A 22,699-nucleotide genomic window follows, 5' to 3' on the forward strand; every position below is an offset into this window, starting at 1 on the left:
GACAAAGGGCTCCGTGGGCGCGTTCGTAAACAGCGGGTCGGCATTGAGGAATTTGAAGTCCGGTTTATGGTGTGTAATTGCAGAACCAATGTCCAAAAGTGTTTGTCTGTCGTATACAATAAGGCAGGCAACATCCAATACAAAAAACATAAGAATTGTAAACAAAACAAACAAAAATGTTGTTTCGGAGCTTGCAACGCAGCAGCCATACTCTGCGCCATTGATCTCCCCTTAGTCCTTCACAATCATTTGGCACATAAACAGTTGTCAAATCTTCTTAAATTCAATACAAAAAGACCCTCCACTGTTCTGTTCTTTAGCATTTATTATTTGGTCACTTTGAATTAAATAATCAGATGTAAATGTGAATGGTCTGAGATTATCTGAAGGGAAAGAGCAGTTATTATATATTATTAACATATCACACATGCGTTCATACACACAACACGTCTTTATTAATCTCTTTTCTACATGGACACTAAACATTTACTTTCTACGTTAGTTATCAGTCAACAGTCTGAACACAATTAATTTCTACATTCTTTATTATTGACTTATTTAAAGAAAATCATAAAGTCATCAAATCTATAAAATAACACAATCAGAAGTATGGCAATTATATTGTGACCAGAAATGTTAAACAAATCAAAAGTATGTTGAGCTGTATAAAATATAACTGAGAAATTTCCAGGGCCCCTGGTTGATCGAGGTCCCTCAGAGGCCGCTATGCTCTTGTAGATAGAAATAAATAATCCATATGACAAAATAACAGTTCAGAATCACATACTGTCACACATCTGATCATTTCTGCTATTTATACATACTGCAGAAATAGAAGTCTACTGTACATATGACATTGTTGAATGTGATTGTATGTTAATTAAGAGGCTCATGTCAATAATAGTAATATTCATGTTTCACATGTCATTTCATTAGTCCTCCTTTCCTCATCTACACACATGGTTAAAAAATAGAAGACCGAAATCTCCAAAATGTGTTAGTCAAGATTATAATCAAATAATGTATTCAAATAAAAAAAATAATAATAATCTGACAACAATGTTGAGACAAAATTGTGCTTCTTTAGCTCAGATCATGCTAAAAAAAGTGATTTTTCAGACTGCTTTAGACCATAAATGTGTGTTCTCAATTAAGTGATAATCAGTGTTATGATTTATTCCGTTCATCAGTGACCTGTCTGATCATGTACTGCACGTGTGTGTGTGTGTGTTGTGATTGGTGGGATAAAACAAACTCCACCCAGTGGTTGGTGTAAGTACATTAATAAATACACACAAGAAGTGCAGGATGTTGTCATGTTTCTGAGGTCATTTCCTGTACAGTAGATGTTCATTATGTGATGTTTAACCTGTCAGAGCTGAACACAGTCAACATTTAACTTAAACACAAACTCATTTCACAGAGCCGGCTGCAGGAAGTGCACAATAACCCGTAACTTTAAATTTGGAGTCAGATTTTATCATCTACATTGAGGTGTGTGTCATTAGGAGTGCTAATTTATACTTTATTAAATAGGAGTCTGAGTACATTGACACACCTCAATCGAACCATTTTGCTAATGAAATACTGTTGAATTGATGTAAAGATGCACATAATCCTCACCATTTAAAAAACAAATTACCATAACAGAAACCCGCAAAATATTATGGTAAATATGCTCTTACTAATTACCACATGACAAATAACTAAATGTGACTACAAATAAAATACAGTCAGTAAAAATAAAAGCGGCAAACAGTAAAAAAAAAAACCAACAACACTACAGAGTAATCTTCATTATTTATTCACGCCATGTTGCATTGTGAGAACCGCATCTGTTTTTATCCACAGATTTCTTCAAAATGCTCGTGTAACAGAAACACTGAAAATAAAAATTAAAATAATTTTTGGCTATTTGCGCATTTGAGGCTTGGCATGTCTAACACACTTTCTGAAGGAAAAACGTCACTCGTCAAAGAAGGATTAGGTGAGTTTTCTCAAGAATAATCTAAGGACAAATTGAAAAACACCTTCGACATGACGTGAAAATATGAGTAATTAATCAGCAAAGATCTGCTAGAGTTATTACTTATTTATATTCTTTTCTTCTTCTTTTTCTTTTTTTGTTTCTGAAGGCCCTAGATAAATTATTGTAATTTTATTTTTACACTTTTACATTACTGTACCTGATTTTTTCTTTTGTTTTAACTTATATTAACTATTGCACATAATTCTGCCTCATTTGTTTACATTGATTTTGTTGCACTAAATAATCATGAAAGGCATTGTTGACCATGTCCTCACTGTGAAAGATTATATTTAATCTAAAACTATTTCAAAAAGTGTCTAATTCTTCTATAATTCTTATAACATGCACTTTCCATGACCTCATATCAGTTGAGGCACTTGTGTACTTTTAATAATTAATTTGTAATAATAAATTAAAAAAAGAAATTAAAGGTGAATAAAAATTTTGAAAAACTGAAAAGAAATGCTGACAAGTTATAATGCCTAAAATACACACTTTCCCTTATTCATTCATATACATTTTAACCTAAAATCTTAGATTGGGAAAAAAGGTTCATATGCATGTTGTTTGTCAGCTACTCAGCTCATTTGAAAAAGAAAGTTCTTTTTTCTATGAATGTTTAATGTTATGACTCATGATGTCACCTAGAGCTCCGCAAACCCATGGGTCGGCCCTGAATTTATAATAGTGTCATTGTGTCCAGGGCCGTAGCTAATGGGGTGAAAAGTGGTAATGATTCTAGGGGCCCAAAGGTACAGGGCGACCCAAAACAAATTTGAAACTGTACTTCCTTAATAGGTAAGGGGCCCAGAGCAATAAACAGTCAGGGGGCCCAGAATTCCTTGCTATGGCCCTGATTGTGTCTTCATATTAATCAAGACATCATTCACAAACACACATATTAACAATGACAGCAGAGTCTGTGTGGCATTGTGTATTTGAAAGGTCAAATTTGAAATAACTCACATTATTATTTACATGAGACATATGGTGATGAAGAGAGACAGACAGAAGTTTTGTTTGTCAGTGTGAGTATGAGAAGAAGCTGTGGATGGCGGCGATCAGTGGTATGGCTGGGATGAGCACGTGCAGTGAGCGGGCGCAGGAGAGCGCTCGGCGTTTGTGTCGTGGGCCATTGCAGAGTGCCGTATTGCAGCAGGTGATGCAGACAGAGTTCAGTTTTCCCGTGCAGAACTGCTGATAACCCGACGATGCGATCAGACACGCCCCTGATGACGCACATGACTTCCTGTAGTGAATTCCTACACACACACACACACACACACACACACACACACACACACACACCATATTTAAGTCATCATTTTAACATAATATTATATAATAATAATAATATATACTATAGTGGAAATACTGACTCAGAATTGCATTTCTATTATGGCCACTTTAAACCCTAACCCTAACCCTAACACATAAAAGGGCAGATGAACAACTTACAGACGAATTTACATGTTACTATAGATCACAACAATCTGGTACCAGAAGTAAAAATCCCATTAATTTTCCCCATAAGTGAATTGATAATTAATGATAACTTATAAATCTTTAAAGACAGATCAAATGTGAACTCTAAGGTGGTAATCAATGGTATATGCTTCTGCTGAAGTCATCAGTCCACGTTATTTCAACTTCAATTTTAATAAATCATGTTTGATGGCAGAATTTCTGGTAAAGACCTACACTACCCATAATCCTGAAGAAAGATCCACCAATCAGAGAATCACGTCAAAAGAACTCCACCCACTCCCATGATGAACTTCGAAAGACGCAATCGAGTAGCTGTCTCTACTCTCTTAAACTACTGATTCATCTGTATATATCTAAATATTTAGCAAAAAAATACAAATATATTAGGCTCTATTTTCATAAATATATTCAATTATATTTCCCATCAATAAAAGCATTTTGGCACCAGTAAGATTTTTTGCAGTGTGACATTATTTTCAAGACAATTTATCATTCAAACATTTTCCCACTATTTCTCATTGCTGTAATGCAAAATATATTATTATTAGGTTACACTTTTTTTAGTGTCCTTGTTACAGTGTAATTACACAAGTAATTACTGATTATTACTAATTAACAACATGTACTTACTATAGGTTTAGGGTAAGGGTATGGGTTTTGTTTATGGTTAGTTGCTTATAATTATGCATAATTGACTGTTATTACTATAGTCAATACTAGGGCTGTTACGATCCATCGATCTGGATCAATGCATTGATCCAGTGACCAACGATCCAATGCGTAAATATCGATATAGACATTTTTTAAGATGTACCTTTAATACTCTCATATCAGCCACATCTGTACGCATTTACTTCAGGTGATGAAGCAACCTTATTACATTTATTTTACTTTATGAACACTAAATATGCTTTTCATGTGGGACATGGATGTGTGCGTGGTCTTTGAAGCCAAATTGTGCTCTGCTATCCATGCACACGTGCCAATCGAGCTTCCCATGAAATGCGAGCTCTATTGACAGGATCTGTGCAAACGCATCAACCGGGCACTCCTTAAAATGTGAGCTCTCGTGACAAACGCAGAGCGGCTCACATGCATGATTAATTCGGGGTTCCATCGATATCATTGTGCATGCGACCCATTTGAATTTTACATGAGAATTTGCTATTTAAAAGTACCATGGAGCAGATCAACCATCATGTGAAATGTCTTAACAACGTCGACATTCTGAACAGCACTAACGAGGGAAAGAGAAACACCTGCTCAGCTCCAGCATCAGTTATAAGACTTTACACATCTACACATCAACACCTTTACTAACGTTTATCCCAGTTAACTGTAACAGAATCATTTTTATTACAAAAATTCTGTAGCCAAGAAAACTACGGATAGCATGGATAGTTGGAAACAAGTCATGGGTATGTAGGTATTTTGAATTGGAGTAAACTGAAAAATTAGCTGTAATAAAGTGAGTGATGATCACATGTGTGTGATTTATTTTTATATTATTTATCTGTGTTATTTTTTTCAACATCTGAAGTACCTTATTTTGTTGTGGATGTCCCAATGTTTATACAGAGAGCTGAATAAAATAATAAAATTATATTTTGGTTGCATTTGAGGGCAAAATTTTTGTAATTGATTGTGTAAAATAGGCACATAATATCGGAATATCGATCATAGGCCCCTAAATCGAATTATATCACAGCAGACTTTGAAGTATCTGCAAATATCGGATCACAGACCAAGAGAATCGATTCAAGATCGTATCATGATAAAACGTCCGATTTACACCCCTAGTCAATACATGAAATATGTGTAACAAAGACACTGTAAAATGAAGTGGTACCTATTATTATTATACACTATTTATAGATAATATTCGATTATGCCATCAAACATGCCCCCACTGCCATTTTGGATGGAGACACCGGTAAACAAAGCACTATGTTTCTCCGGTACCAATGAGATAAAGAAAGACATTCGAAAAATTTTAACCACGGAAAACATTTAAGTTTATATAGAAACACTGGATAATATTTCACGAAGGTTTTGAGAGAATAAATATGAGAAAATAAATATGAAGATAAATTTAACTGGTGGATTGGAGCCTTCCAACATGTAAGAAAAACTTTTCTGGTTATGATTTTACCTGTGCTGTGATATCCTCAATACTTTATGCACACTTTTAATGCTAACACGAGTCAGAAAAATATTCAAGCCTCTAAAATCATGATTTTGTTTTTTGTCTGTGGAAGGTTTAATTGTAAATGTGCAGTAAACTGTTACCTATCTGTCACTCACTCGATGTTGTGTCGATGTAGTGACACTAGGGGTCACACTTGGGAGCCCAAGACACCTCTGGTCTTTGATAAAAGGCCAATGAAAATTGGCGAGTGGTATTTGCATGCCACTCCCCCGGACATACGGGTATAAAAGGAGCTGGCGTGCAACCACTCATTCAGATTTTCTCTTCGGAGCCGAATGGTCGATGTTTACTGAGCTGACTGTTCATTCACCTCTGCTGGATCTGACGGCCCATTTCAGCGGCTTCTCCCTCCTCTGCACTGGTGCACCACAGAGAACACCCCTGGATGGTTCGTGTACTCACTGCGAGAACATGACCATGGCAACGTTGCGGTCGCGGCTTGCTTTCATAAGAAAGCAAGCCACCCCAGCAGCTCCCCACCTCGGTCCTTCTACCTACGGGTATGAGGACGGCGCGGCTAGCACTGGGGGCGATTTGGGGACCCCAATGGGACCACCTCTGCTGGGTATCCCCCCACAGACCTCCCATTCCCCAGCACGCTCGTCTGCCCCGATCGGGCTTCCGGATGAGTCCACCGGCTCATCTCACAGTGAGTTCGACCTCTTGTTCAGAGCCCACGAAGCTGATGAGCTCTCGAGCGCAGCATCGGAGAGCGGGCTCATCCAGTCGGACGCAGAAGCCTCAGCTGGGCTCCCCCCTTCGGGGAGGATTGCCCAGTCACAGGCTGATGAGAAATGACGGACATGCTTTCCCGGGCGGCCACGAGCGTCGGGATAGAGTGGAACCCTCCGCTCTCCCCTGAACCCTCGCAGCTCGATGATTGGTTCCTGGGCTCGTGGCGCCGCTCAAAGCAGCCACACCCCGCTCTAGTACCTTTCTTCCCGGAAGTGCACGAGGAGCTGACAAAATCGTGGGAGGCACCTTTTACTTCCCGGTCCCGATCTTTCAGCTCCCCCGCCCTCAATACCCTCGATGGAGGGGCGGCCAGGGGCTATTCAGCGATTCCTCCGGTGGACAAGGCGCTTGCGGTGCACCTATGCCCGCAGAGCGCCGCCACCTGGCCTGTAGGTTCACGTCATCCCTGACGGCCAAAGCCTACAGTGCTGTTGGACAAGCCGCCTCTGCCCTGCATGTCATGGCTCTCCTGCAGGTCCGCCAAGGCACTAAAAGAACTGCACAAGGGTAGTTCCGCCACAGATTTGATGCAGGAACTGCGCTCGGCAACCGACCTCGCTCTCCGGGCGACGAAGGTCACGGCGCGGCCTCTCGGGCGGGCGATGTCCACCTTAGTGGTCCAGGAGCACCACCTTTGGCTCAAACTGGTTGAGAAGGGTGAAGCTGACAAGGCACAGTGCCTTGCTGCCCCATCTCCCAGGTTGGCCTATTCGGTGAATATAACTTTGCCCAGCAGTTCTCGACGGTAAAGTAGCAGATGGAGGCTATCCGGCATATCCTGCCTCAGCATGGCTCAAGATCCCACACCCTGCCTGCTCGTCGCCAAGGGCATCCCCCTGCAGTGACTGCACCGGCTCCTGGTTAGGGTTCAGCCAGTTGCGGCGTTTTGTATAGGGACCCCTAGCATCACTACATCAACACAAGGTCGAGTGAGTGACAGATAGGGAACATCATGGTTACTTGCGTAACCTCCATTCCCTGATGGAGGGAATGAGACATTGTGTCCCTCCTGCCACAACGCTGAACTACCCGCTGAAATGGCCGGACCTTGTCTCAGCTCCTCAGCATAAAACCTGAATGAGTGGTTGCACGCCAGCTCCTTTTATACCCGTATGTCCGGAGGAGTGGCATGCAAATACCACTCACCAATTTTCATTGGCCTTTTATCAAAGACCAGAGGTGTCTCGGGCTCCCAAGAGTGATCCCTAGTGTCACTACATCAATACAACATCTCATTCCCTCCATCAGGGAACGGAGGTTACGCAAGTAACCATGACGTTTCATTATATTTTGTTTTTCTACTGTTCGATGTCTTAGCTCACTGTATTAACAGTGTTCAAAGAATATATAAAACTGTTAAACCATCTTCTTGTGTAATCATATTTTTTTGGTTTATTGTCATTTAACGCATTCATAGCATTTATCATATATATAAATCAAGAATGGTCTCTTTATTCATAGATTCATAGCTCTGTCTTTGCTGGGTGATTATAGCTCATTCCAGCTCTATCAGGTGTGAAAGGTTTTAACTCAGAGCTGAAGCCACATAACAACAGCCGACCTCTGTCACCATACAGCCTTATAATCAACACATACAAATAAACAGCCAGATAAATTACAAACACACACATCAGCAGTAGGGTTGGGACAATATATTGAATTTTAAAATATTGCAATCCAGAATAAGTGATAAAGCATATCTGGCAAAATTCTAAATTTGCAACATAATTATTTTCCATGTATTTTTTCACATAAGAAATGACCCATCAGATATCAAAATCAAAAAAGTTTTTTTTAACGTAGAAAAAATTAAGGAGATGTTGTGTGCAAGTGCTTTTCATGTGGAGTTAAAAGTGGCACTTGATGCCCTGACATGAATCGTGAATGCGGCTTTTAAAGGTGATCATGAAAGGCAAACCGCATACTGCCAAGATTACAAGTGTATGGCTGTATAAGAAGATAGTGTGGGTGCTAGATTGCCCTGCCTGCAGTCCAGACCTGTCTCCAATTAAGAATGTGGTGCATTATGGAGCGCAAAATATTGCAAATTTTGTCATCAGTAGTCTGCGTGGAATGTCCACATATGGCCCAGATTTTCTCAACACACGGACAGTCCTAGTCTGTGCGCATCATCGGTAAATGCACCTGCCGTTGACTGTACTAAAGAGTATCAAAAAGCAGTTGTAGTTCGCATGCGACGACCGCATACTTATTCGCTCACGATCAAAAGAGTATACTTTTGCCAGGCAACCTGGTCGACCAGAAGTGATGCAATCCAGAATGCAGAAAAATGATGTATACCTTTATGTGTTTTGAATATGTTTCCATTGAAAAAGAGTCTGCGGTGTCCGTCAGTTAGTGGGTTGCTTTAGCAATACTGTTCTGAAGTTCTGAAGAAGACTCGTTACACGAGTCGAAACATTAACCACATGGTTTTGGATTAAAGTTATTATTGGGGCAGTGAGTAAGTGTGTAAGTTTTTCTGTTTTTGCTTTAGCAATACTGCCAATCACTGCTTAGAGTCGTGACAGACACAGGTAATCACACACAATCAATCTCTCTCTCTCTCTCACACCCACACACACCCACACACATACCTTTGTTATGCCAATAGCTTATTAGATAAAGCTAATGTTACTAGTTCTAAGGCTTGGGCACATCTAGTGGGCACTGGTGGCTTAGCGGTTAAGGCTCTGGGTTACTGATTGGAAGGTTGGGGGTTCAAGCCCCAACACCACCAAGATGCCACTGTTGTGCCCTTGAGCAAGGCCTTTGACCCTATCTGCTCCAGGGGTATAATTTCACTGTATATGTGTGATAAATAAATATAATTAAATTAGTAACAGCAGATCCTGATCCATGGCATAAGAAAGTAGTTACATGCAAAGAGTGTTTTTGGCACACTCATTTAATTTTTTTACTTAAGCCGGCATCTCAGTAGCCGATTTTTCCAATGAATTTCGAATTTGTTTGCTCTGAAACACCATGCGCAAAAGTGGCGCACCTGTTTAGTGAATCTGCCCCTGCATGTTTTGTTGTTTCAAGTATATTTTGTTGTTTTTCAATATATTTATAGAAATGTTTTATACAGAAATTGTTATATATGATGACTATGTCCTTTTACAAATATGAAATAATAGTTATAATTACTCTTAAAATAAAATCACACAAGCATGAGTGCTGTATGTCCATCAATCAGCATGGTTGTGATTCACTGCACAAAAATGAGCCACAACAGTCTGTTTTTATTGGATGTATTTCTTTACTCACTGAAAGCTGCATATGGACAAACATTCTACAATAAGCCTCAATTGGACAAAAAAAAAAAAAACTTGCACTTTCACAAGGTAAAGTTACTCCATCTTCACGATCACTTTTCTTTTTTGGATAGTGGCAGAACAGAGACAGGGAGAGAGAGAGCTCCGTGACCATGAGAACAGGTACTTTTCAATGCAGAAATAATGCAAAAGCATGCTAATGACAGATAAAAATAACCACAATGTAAATGTTTCAGTTTTTATCCATTTTAAAATATAACCTTGTGAAATCCAACCAAACCTCTAAAGAAAATGCAACAATGTAACAATTTTAGCCCCTGTCTCGGAACAAATCAAGCAAGCTACATATACACCCTATATCACTCTATTGCAATTGTTTGTGTTCACATAGTACTCCTGTTGTTCTTTTGGTGAGCTCCAAGTGACAGGAATCAGAGAGAGAGAGAGAGTTGCAGTGAGTCATTATGTGTGTCACCCCTCCACCACTTCGTGTTGGGAAGTGTAATATACCTCTGATTTTAAAGTGCGATATCTCTGTAAAACGTTCTGCAAGTGTGACACCCTCAGCCAAAATCCAGTTGACTAGAGTCTGCAAGTGTGATGCCAGCATTACTTATCGTCTTAGTTGAACAGTTGATCTGAAATAATTATAGTGCTCTTCTGGCTGTGCCTGCCGGCAGGCTTTTCCCAGCCTCTCTAGGGCTGGGGAGGGGGACGAGGGGAGGGAAAAAACAAAACAAAAAAGATGAGAGGGAAAGGGCAAGGTGGAACAGTGAGAGAGAGAGAGAGAGGAGAGAGAGAAAGAAAAAAACTTGCTCGCCGGTTTCCCAGACACGCCGTTGCCTGGTCCTCGAACACTCCTCCACCCTCTGGCGGAGGACAGCTGCTCCTCCCCCGGGTGGACCGGAGCGAGTCCTCCGACCCCTGGCAGATAGAAGGCCCCTCTGCATTTTGGCAGCCAGTAGGGAACTCCTCCACCCCTGGCAGCGGCTCTACCGCTACAGGCGGCCGGCAGCAAGCCCCTCTTCTCCTTGCGGACGGTGGCCGTTCCTTTGGGTGGATGGCAGTGGCGAGGACTCCACGACAGCGCATCCCTCCTCCTTCCCAGGCTTTGGCACCAATGTAACAAAGGTTAAGGGTGCAAAAGGAGGTGGCAGAAACCGGCTGAACAGGCAAAGTAATAGTTTAATGAAAACTTAAACAAAAAGACACACAACAGTAACACACACATGGCAGCTGCGTGTAGCTCTCACTCTCTCTCCCGAACTGCCGCATTTATCCCTCTCCTCGGCTGATTAGACCAATTGGGGGACAGGCATGCATAGTCATGGCCTGACCCCGCCCTCCTCCTCATCACATTGCTATTAAAACAATATCACAAAAGCAAGAATGCTGCTGTTCACAAATATCAGCACGGCTGTGATTACCTATCGCCTTGTGCCCACAGTGAATCACAGCCATGCTGATAGATGGACATACAGCACTCATGCTTGTGTTTTGTGATTTTATTTTAAGGGTAATTATAACTATTATTTCATATTTGTAAAAGGACATAGTCATCATATATTTCTGTATAATACAATTATATAAATATATTGAGAAACAACAAAATATACTTGAAACTACAAAACATGCAGGGGCAGATTCAACAAACAGTTGCGCCACTTTTGCGTGTGGTGTTTCAGCGCAAAAACCTGCATCTTATTCACTAACCAGCCGCAATCAGCACTGAAATTGCACTGCGTCTTGAGAATTTAAATGAAGTCATTGTCATTCGTTACCACACAAACACGCCTTCTTTCTATGTAAATTAGACTAATTTTAGATTGCAATTCATTCACAAAATTTGCCGGCCGCAATTTAGATTGCGCTATTACCGCTAATGAAACCAGGCGGTAAAATGTATTTTATTTAAAAGAAATGTATGTGAAGATTAAAGTTAGGTTAGGTGTAGTAACGTGCATTTTCAGCATGTTTAAATAGATGATATTGATAATTTGTATTAATATACACTACTGGTCAAAATTTTTGAAACACTTGACCGAAAAGTTTCTCATGATCCTAACCCTTTTGATCTGAAGGCGTATGCTTAAATGTTTGAAATTAGTTTTGTAGACAAAAATATAATTGTGCCACCATATTAATTTATTTAAAAAAAAAAGTTTTTGAAATTGATGACTTGGACCAAATAATAAAGAAAAGCATATAGATGGGAACTCCTTCAATACTGTTTAAAAAGTATCCCAGGGTGATACCTCAAGAAGTTGGTTGAGAAAATGTCAAGAGTACATTTCTGAAAATTCTAGGCAAAGGGTGAGTACTTTGAAGATGCTAAAATATAACACAGTTTTGATTTATTTTGGATTTTGTTTAGTCACAACATAATTCCCATAGTTCCATGTATGTTATTCCATAGTGTTAATGACTTTACTATTATTCTAAAATGTGAAGAAAAAAAATTATAATAAAGAATGAGTAAGTGTTTCAAAACTTTTGACCGGTAGTGTATATCACCATAATGGCGCCATGGATGGCTGCCTCGGTGTGGAGCTCCTCAGTTCTTTTGTTGTTTTTGTTTGTTGTCCTGTGTTTAGTAATCTTTTTCCAGTCAGTTTTACCAGAGAGGAACTGCTGAACATTCGACAGCATATACCAGACAATCTTTTCCCAGTTTTCAAATATTCAGACGTTTTGCTGGACATTTTAGTTGGAGGCGCAGCTCTGCTGTTCAAGAGACGCAGGCGAGGGAAATGAGCCAGTGCGCTGGTCAAACTCCGTCGGTGCGGATTTCAAACAGCGCTGCAGAGTATTCATTTAGCGAATCTCCGCTCTCTTCCTAGCAAAACGGACAAACTACATCTCCTCACCCACATAAACAAGGACTTTTCAACCTCTGCTGCCTTGTGCTTCACAGAAGCCTGGCTGAGTGAAGCCATTCCGGATAGCGCGTTACATCTGCCGGGCTTCCAGCTGTTCAGAGCGGATCGCATTGCGGAGTTAACGGGGAAAACGAGAGGCGGTGGAACATGCTTTTACATCAATGAAGTTGGTGTACAGATGTAACAACGTTAAAGAGGATGTACTGTCCTAATTTGGAAGCGCTCTTTATTAAGTGTAAGCCTTTCTACTCGCCGCGGAAGTTTTCCTAGTTTATTCTGGTGAGTGTTTATATCGCGCCAAACGCATGTTTGAATGCCGCGCTGCAACAACTGGCTGATCAAATCACAGACACAGAACAATATCCGGACTCAATTATTATTATTCTTGGGGATTTTAACAAAGCAAATCTCACACGTGAACTTCCCAAATACAAACAGCACATTACATGCCCCGCCAGAGACAGGAACACACTGGATCATTGCTACACAACAATAAAGGATGCATATCGCTCTGTCCCTAGAGCAGATTTGGGACTCTCTGATCACTGTCTGGTTCATCTTCTTCCAACCTACAGGCAGAAATTAAAATCAACCAAGCCAGTAGTAAGGACTGTAAAGAGATGGACCAATGAAGCAGAGCGGGAACTACAAGCCTGCTTCGATTGCACGGATTGGAGTGTTTTTGAGGCTGCAGCCACAGACCTGGACGAGCTCACAGATACTGTTACATCATATATCAGTTTCTGTGAGGATATGTGCATTCCTACTAGGACTTATTTAAAGTTCAACAATGACAAACCGTGGTTTACAGCAGAGCTCAGGCAGCTTCGTCAGGCCAAAGAAGATGTTCACAGGGGTGGGGATAAAGTCTTGTACAATCAGGCCAGGAACACAGTGAACAAGGAAATCAGAGTGGCTTAAAGAAGATACTCTGAGAAGCTGAAAAACAAGTTAACGACCCTGCATCAGTGTGGAGTGGCATGAAACAACTCACAAATGACAGGACTCCTACCCCCAACCCTGTAGGGAACCAACAACTGGCTGATGACTTGAATGTGTTCTACTGCAGATTTGAAAGGCCCAATCTCACACCCCACACCCACTCTGACCTTCACTTCACACAAACTCCTCCTGCAACCCCCCTCCTCCCCCCTCCTGCTACTCAACCTGTACTTAAGATCTGTGAAGATGATGTGAGCCGCATCTTTCGGAAACAAAAGACGAGGAAAGCTTCAGGCCCAGATGGCGTCTCACCGGTGTGTCTTCGATCCTGTGCTAACCAGCTGGCCCCCATCTTCACACAGATCTTCAATAGATCACTGGAGCAGTGTGAAGCCCATGCTGCTTCAAACGCTCAATCATTATTCCTGTCCCAAATAAACTAAAAATCATAGGAATTAATAGCTACAGACCTCTCACCCTGATGTCTGTGGTCATGAAATCATTTGAGAGACTGGAGTTGGCCCACCTGAAGAACATCACTGGACCCTTTCTAGATCCCCTTCAATTTGCTTATCGAGCAAACAGGTCTGTGGATGATGCAGTCAACATGGGATTGCATCATATCCTGCAATATCTGGACAGACCAGGGACATATGCAATGATCCTTTTTGTGGACTTCAGTTTGGCTTTCAACACCATCATCCCAGCTATACTCCAGAATAAATTACACCAACTCTCTGTTCCCATGTCTATCTGTCAGTGGACTACCAGCTTTCTGACAGACAGGCAGCAGCTTGTGAGACAGGGGAACTCACTTCTAGCACCTGTACAATCAGCACTGGTGCTCCCCAGGGATGTGTGCTCTCCCCACTACTCTTCTCCTTCTACACCAATGACTGCACCGTCAAGGACCACTCTGTCAAGCTCCTGAAGTTTGCAGACAACACCACTGTCATCAGCCTCATCCGGGATGACGATGAGTCTGCATACAGAAAGGAGGTTGAACAGCTGGCTGTCTGGTGCAGTCAAAACAACCTTGAGCTGAACACGCTCAAAACGGTGGAGATCATTGTGGACTTTAGGAGGAACACCCCAACACTGACCTCCCTCACCATTCTAAACAGCACTGTGGCAGCAGTGCTTTCAGGTTCCTGGGCACTACCATCTCACAGGACCTGAAGTGGGAGACCCACATTGACTCCATTGTGAAAAAGGTCCAGCAGAGGTTGTACTTCCTTCGCCTGCTGAGGAAATTCAACCTGCCACAGGCGCTGCTGATACAGTTTTACTCAGCAGTCATTGAGTCTGTCCTCTGCACTTCAATAACTGTCTGGTTTGGTTCAGCTACGAAATCAGATATCAGAAGACTACAAAGGACAGCTCGGACTGCTGAGAGGATTACTGGTTGCCCCCTGCACCCCCTTCAAGAACTGTATACTTCCAGAGTGAGGAAAAAGGCTGGAAAAATCACTCTGGACCCCACTCACCCTGCCCATTACCTTTTTGAACTGTTGCCTTCTGGCCGACACTTCAGAGCTCTGAGCACCAGAACCGTCAGGCACAGGAACAATTTTTTCCCTGAGGCTATCCATCTCATGAACAGTTAAATTGCCCCATTGAGCAATAAATATGTGCAATACACAGTTTAGTCTTTTTTTATTTATCCAACACATCCAACCTCTTCAGCCATTTCATTCCTCTGAAAAAAAAAACAAACAAAAAAACATATGCACTGTACATAACAGATTTGTATTTGCACTGTACATAACAGATTGTATTAGATTTGCACTACCTATGTGTATGTGTGTATGTATGTATGTGTGTGTCTGTACTTATGTGTATAATTATTTTTTATTTTTTATTATTATCTATGTCTTGCTGCTGTTTTTGTATTGTTTTTGTATTGTTGTACACTGGAAGCTCCTGTCACCAAGACAAATTCCCTGTATGTGTAAGCATACTTGGCATTAAAGCTGATTCTGATTCTGATTAAGCGTCTTGATCACAATGATGCTAACAGTATGACTATCATGATTGTTCTCCCTTCATATCCATAAGTTATGCCTTTGGGAAAGCAGGATTAGTCAACTTTGTTTGTGCCAGGGACAGAGTTATTTAGGCGTAAGGCGAGGCCCTTCCTGTTGCGAGGCCCCGTTTCAACTGAAATGGTTAAAACATAGCAAAGGCGACCTCTGCCTGCTGTAGATGTTGGATGAACTGAAGGCATGAAGCGCTGCTTGAGCAGGAGGATTTATCTGTGCCTCATATGCACTAATTCAAGCTGTGCGTGTGGTCAATACAGCAGTGCTCAATGTGGGAAGATCTCTGTAGCGGTTCTCCCTCTTCGCTTGATCGTTTCATAGACAGGACACTGTACTGGCACCTTATAAGAGTTAGAATTACTGCTGGTGCTGCGACACAAATTGCACACTTTGAGCACTGCCATAAGGGAAAGAAACTTACAGTGCCATTGCGATGTTGCGCAGTACACAACATGCTAAAGCCATCTGAAAAAAACTTTTTCGAGCTGTATAGATAGTATTCGATCACGTCATCAAACACACCCTGCTGCCATGATGGATGGAGACACTAGTAAACAAAGCACTGCGTTTCTCCAGTACCAACGAGATAAAGAAAAAAATTCAAAACATTGTGACCGTGGAAAACAAGTTTAAATAGAAACGCTGGACAATATTTCACGAAGGTGTTAAGAGAAGATAAATATTACAATAAACTTAACTGGTGGATTGGATCCTTCCAACTTGTAAGAAAAACTCTTCTGGTTATGATATTATCCGCGTGCTGTGATATCCTCAATAGTTTAAGGAAACTGTTAGTGTTTACACGAGGCAGGAAAGATTTTCAAGTTTTTAAAATCAAGTATTATTTCATCTATGGATGTTGGACATTAAATGTTTTTCAGTGGGAAAGAACAATCGAAAAGATGGTCGCATTATTGCCTCTGCAGGTATTTACCAACAACAACAACACTTGTAGCACACGCTAAATAATACAACTAAATGTTTCTTCTTAAAGATGTGGGCAAGTTTATATATGCAAATACATCTCTGTTCTGATAAATACAGTGGGATTCCCCTGCATTTTAAATGTAATGTAAACTGTTTTATTTTGTATGGATTTAACTCTGCTGTATGCTGTTAGTTCACTTCATTAACCGTTTTCCAAGAGTATGAGAAATACAACTGTTAAACAGGCTTATTGTGTAATCATTACTTTTTTGTTTATTGTAATTTTACGCATTCATAGCATCATATCATATCATATTTATAAATCAAGGAGGGTCTCTTTATTCATAGTTTCATAGCTTTGTCTTCGCTGATACCTGCTGCTGTATTTACGATGACTGAGAGACTTAAAAAATGAGACCAAACCAAGTTTTGTATTACTTTGAATGTAATACACTATATTGCCAAAAGTATTCGCTCACCCATCCAAATAATTGAATTTAGGTGTTCCAATCACTTCCATGGCCACAGGTGTATAAAATGAAGCACCTAGGCATGCAGACTGCTTCTACAAACATTTGTGAAAGAATGGGCCGCTCTCAGGAGCTCAGTGAATTCCAGCGTGGTACTGTGATAGGATGCCACCTGTGCAACAAGTCCAGTCGTGAAATTTCCTCGCTACTAAATTCCACAGTCAACTGTCAGTGGTATTATAACAAAGTGGAAGCGATTGGGAATGACAGCAACTCAGCCACGAAGTGGTAGGCCACTTAAAATGACAGAGCGGGGTCAGCAGATGCTGAGGCGCATAGTGCGCAGAGGTCGCCAACTTTCTGCAGAGTCAATTGCTACAGACCTCCAAAGTTCATGTGGCCTTCAGATTAGCTCAAGAACAGTGCATAGAGAGCTTCATGGAATGGGTTTCCATGGCCGAGCAGCTGCATCCAAGCCATACATCACCAAGTGCAATGCAAAGCGTCGGATGCAGTGGTGTAAAGCACGCTGCCACTGGACTCTAGAGCAGTGGAGACGCGTTCTCTGGAGTGACAAATCACGCTTCTCCATCTGGCAATCTGATGGACGAGTCTGGGTTTGGCGGTTGCCAGGAGAACGGTACTTGTCTGACTGCATTGTGCCAACTGTGAAGTTTGGTGGAGGGGGATTATGGTGTGGGGTTGTTTTTCAGGAGCTGGGCTTGGCCCCTTAGTTCCAGTGAAAGGAACTCTGAATGCTTCAGCATACCAAGAGATTTTGGACAATTCCATGCTCCCAACTTTGTAGGAACAGTTTGGGGATGGCCCCTTCCTGTTCCAACATGACTGCGCACCAGTGCACAAAGCAAGGTCCATAAAGACATGGATGAGCGAGTTTGGTGTGGAAGAACTTGACCGGCCTGCACAGAGTCCTGACCTCAACCCGATAGAACACCTTTGGGATGAATTAGAGCGAAGACTGCGAGCCAGGCCTTCTCGTCCAACATCAGTGTCTGACCTCACAAATGCACTTCTGGAAGAATGGTCAAAAATTCCCATAAACACACCCCTAAACCTTGTGGAAAGCCTTCCCAGAAGAGTTGAAGCTGTTATAGCTGCAAAGGGTGGGCCGACGTCATATTAAACCCTATGGATTAAGAATGGGATGTCACTTAAATTCATATGCGTCTAAAGGCAGATGAGCAAATACTTTTGGCAATATAGTGTATTAAACATTGTCTACTTGAAAATAAATGTAGTATATGAGACATGGTCAAACACTTAATAGTTTGGAGTATTCAATAAATAAGAGCCTAAACACAAGTTTACATGCTGAAACATGCCGAATCTGGACTGCTTTATGTAAACAAAGTAGAGAATACTTGTTGTCAATTTAAGAATCAGTTTATTGTCATTTAGCATTTACACCAGTGTACAAGAGATATAAACATTTTACTAAAGGGCCAAGATGGAACAAGGAACACTTACAAATGGCAGAAATATCCAGGTAAACATTAGCGTGCCATTACACTGTACTTTAGCCTTTAACTGGCCATCACTCGTCTGTTGTCCAGAAACAACGGGAGACATATCCTTACAGTTCCTTCATTTACAGTATCTTAAAAGACATTATCAGAATACACCCAGCTGAAAGTATTTTTTCTTTTTCTTATATTTATCCAGGTTACATGTCCTTTCTTTTCTTATTAAGTGCTCTGATTTCCACATCTTTGTGTTTCTGTGTTTTGTGTTTCATTGGCCAGATTAAAGCACTATACAACTAGTAACCATATAAAAATGACAACAACCAGTTTATAAAGTATATAAACTTGATAGTTTATACTAAACTTTAAATACTACACTAAACTTTACATGGTTTTAGTAATACTCTTTCTTCCACTGCATCGCCAGTCTAACTGTTTTGACTGGTGTTGCCAGACAAGACATCGCTTGTCATGATGTCATCAGAATATTATCTATACATCAGGGTAGAATTTGTTATAATGTCTTTAATTTATGCAAAAAAAAAAAAAAGTAATGACATTTTCAACCTTTTACTCAAACTGTTGATAATATAATTTATATTTGTACTGAACTCCATTTATGATCTCATTATGAACTGTGATGTATTGTGAATTTGTTCGGTGAGGTGTATCGTATCGTGAGGAAGATCTAAATTAAAAGTGTCCAACATCTGTGAATCCCTCAACAGTGAACACGTCTGCTAAATGCCCTCATATAAACACCACAAGCTGCTCTTATCATGCACACTACTGAACTGCATCTCATTCACAATAAGCACACACTGTTAGGTTCACAAACACTGTTAACACACATAATCCTTAAACATACAAGAGTTCACATGAACCCTACAGCAATATCTGAAGAGTACTTGAGCACACTAACTGAACTCTCATGTGAAGCACACACACACACACACACACACACACACTCACACACACACATGTTGGGGCAGCTCTCCTTATGAGGACTCTCCATAAACATAATGATTTTTATACTGTACAAACTATAGATTATATCCCCAATCCTAACCCTTAGGATTACATTGTTTTCATCATAAACCATATTTATAGCATAATACCCTTGTAATTACCAGTTTGTAACCGAAAAAATGTCCTCATAAACCACCCAAACCTGCCCACACACACTCACTCACACACACACACATACACACACACACACACACACACACACAAACACACATACACACACAGACACACACATACACACACACACTCACACACACAGACACACACACACTCACACACACACACAGAGGTGACGGAGGAAGAGACGAGCAGATAAAACTGAGAGAATGTTCTCATTGTGATCAACAGAACCATCTGCACTTCATGTGACAAAACAAGATCCCGAACTCTCTTTTTCTGATTGTGATGCACAGCTGAAACTGTGAGGCAGCTTTGTTTGAATTTATTGTACATTAAATCCTGTGCTCTTTACATTAGGTTTACTTATTACAGTGAAACAAAAGAATGATTTTTTTATTTGAATCATTCATGAGCATCATGAAATGACTCAACACATTCTTCAGTTCTAGTTATTATTCACTATCGAACCAGAATGTTCTTGTGTGAGTTGATAAATCACCACACATCCCATAATAATCACCATAATCAGTCACCTGACAACACCACTGCTGCGTCATGGCAACCAGCAGGAAGTGATGTGGTGTTCTTCCCAGAGCCTCACCCCCAGATCAGTTAATAGAGGTGTAACATGACAAGCAGTGACACAACAACTATAAAACTATTAAATACATTTAAACTTTATTTTGTGATTTGCCTTTACTGACCTCTCGCAGGTAAAAGAGACTTTTATTCTATTTCTGTGGTTTAATTATTTAACTATCTAGTGATATTATTCAATTCTACTTTAAAAATACATAAATTCTACACAAAATGTATCTGGCACAAAACGACAATTTCAATTAAAGTGACAAACAAACATTAAAGTGACATTAAATTGAACAAATACATTCATACCAATAAAATATACTAAATTGAATATATTAATTAATACTAAATAAAACTAATAAAACACTTTTATATTAGTTGAAAACATTGTGATAAACAGCTGCAATTACAAGACACAGATCTGTTTAAATGCTTCAGTGTGATGAACAGACTGCTTTTGAGAGGAAACAGATCATCACAATTGACCTCCTATCCACTAATCTTCAACATGTTTTACACTAAACAATCCTTTTAAAGTGAACATGCTTCAATGACGTCAGGGTCATTATATGATTGGCTTAGAAGAGTCATGTGATCGGTTAAAATATATATCAGAGAGTCTCTCGGGTTCTTACCATCCTCCATGACGAGCACTTCCTTCTGACACATGTCCTGAACATTCACTGTACAGTTAACGATGAAGTCTGAAGATGAGCAGTCGTCATGACGATCTTCACACTGATAACACTGAATCTGCAGTGCTGTACTCACACCTAAACACAGACACACACACAAACACAAAGACACACACACACACACACACACACACACACACATATATATATATACACACACACACACACACACACACACAAAGAGACACATATATACACAAACACTCACACACACACACACACACACACAAATGCACACAAACACACACAAACACACACACACACAGACACACACACACACACACACACACACATATATACACAGACACACACACAAACGTGCACACACACACACAAACACACATATGTTGGTTTTTTTAAGTGATTTGAATTATGGGGACACTAGAAATGTCCTCATAAACCACATTTATAGCATAATACCCTTGTAATTACCAGTTTATAAGCTAAATAAAAAGTCCTCCTAAACCACCTAAACCTGCCCACACACACACACACACACACAGACACACACATTAACACACACACACTCACACACACACTTTTAAATACCTTCATAACTTCTATCACTTCTCTTTTTTAAATACTTTTGCATGAAAAAATGCAAATTAGAATAAAAACATTTCTGGATGTATTTATTTAACATTTTAACCTGAAAGTCTTTTATTTGAATAGAATTATTAACTTTAAACAAGTGTCTCTCACACGTGTCCTTGATTAGTTTCTAATACGATTTATATACACAGCCTTAAAGCACAATAATTAAATAGCAAAATAATTGATAAACAATTACAATGAACAGAAAACAACCAAACAAATACAAATAAAAGGAGGCAAGATGAGTTTAGGGTTTTTGATAAATAAGATTTCGCTTCTGTATATAAATTAATATTTCACTTGATTATTTGTTTAATTGACAGTTTGATTCTCAATTTTTACATGTAGATGATTTGAGCAGATAATAATCACATTGTGTCTGAAACTGTTCAGAATATATCTGTAAGAGTGAAAAACTGTTTGAAATTAGGAATGAAAACAATTAAGAGGAATTTTACATTTTCAATCTAATTCAATGTTTTAGCTATTTTAAATCCCTTCATATCTCCCTGTTAAATCGAGTGAATTAAATTAATTAACATAATGTGATACGTACTTTTTTTTTATAAACAATTAAGTCTTTTATGTGGAATTAAATGAAGACAGAAATTAATCATCATTAATAAGATTCAAACACAGCTAGATTTTAAGTCTTTTCTATTGATCTTTCATTAAATTAATGTACTCAAAAAATACGGAAAAAAAAGAAACAATTATACACTAATTTAAGGATTTAACAGTAAATTAAAAGGAGGGTTCAGTCTTTTTTATTTGCATGAACAGTGTGTACTCACCTGCTATCAGGATGATGATGAGCAGTAAAGTCTCACACCGCCGCATGACAGACTGACGTTCCGTTCACCGCCGCGCCGACGCGTCCATTACACCGACACACACCGCGCGAGGCACCGTCACACTGAGCTAGGAGCGCGAGCACAGCTGCAGTTACTCTGAACACGTGACGCTCGCGCGACTGACTTTACCAGGCGTGACTCGCGTCTGAATGTAGCGAGAGAGAGAGAGAGAGAGCAGAAAGAGAGACAGATAGAGCCCATAGAACCCCTGCATGCAGAATTCTGTAGAAACATTGGAAGAGTTCAGAGAAGAACACCTACTAATGAATGCCGGCTGAACTAGGCAGATACCCCCTAATTATACATATTGAAAAACAATCCCTCAAATTTTGGACACCCCTA

At 40.1% G+C, this 22,699-nt stretch overlaps 1 protein-coding gene across 1 annotated transcript; it reads right to left on the bottom strand.

Moving 5' to 3' along the window:
• Positions 1 to 313: 313 nt before the first annotated feature.
• LOC127443816 (ly6/PLAUR domain-containing protein 1-like) lies at positions 314 to 22,452 on the bottom strand. The gene is made up of 3 exons (XM_051702757.1): positions 22,298 to 22,452; positions 20,850 to 20,987; positions 314 to 3,291 (listed from the first exon to the last, which is right to left on the bottom strand). The coding sequence occupies exons 1-3, from the start codon at positions 22,341 to 22,343 to the stop codon at positions 3,053 to 3,055; spliced, it is 423 nt and encodes a 140-aa protein (XP_051558717.1). The 5' UTR covers positions 22,344 to 22,452; the 3' UTR covers positions 314 to 3,052.
• Positions 22,453 to 22,699: the final 247 nt, after the last annotated feature.

Source organism: Myxocyprinus asiaticus, chromosome 7, assembly GCF_019703515.2.
Source record: "Myxocyprinus asiaticus isolate MX2 ecotype Aquarium Trade chromosome 7, UBuf_Myxa_2, whole genome shotgun sequence".
NCBI lineage: Eukaryota > Metazoa > Chordata > Actinopteri > Cypriniformes > Catostomidae > Myxocyprinus > Myxocyprinus asiaticus.

Excerpts from the sequence above, each read along its gene's own strand:
- LOC127443816 (XM_051702757.1), bottom strand. The coding sequence starts at position 22,343 with ATGCGGCGGTGTGAGACTTTACTGCTCATCATCATCCTGATAGCAG. Across the intron at positions 20,988-22,297 it reads CATCATCATCCTGATAGCAG|GTGTGAGTACAGCACTGCAG; the intron begins GTGAGTACACAC and ends GTCTGTGTTTAG. Across the intron at positions 3,292-20,849 it reads AGTGCTCGTCATGGAGGATG|GAATTCACTACAGGAAGTCA; the intron begins GTAAGAACCCGA and ends GTGTGTGTGTAG.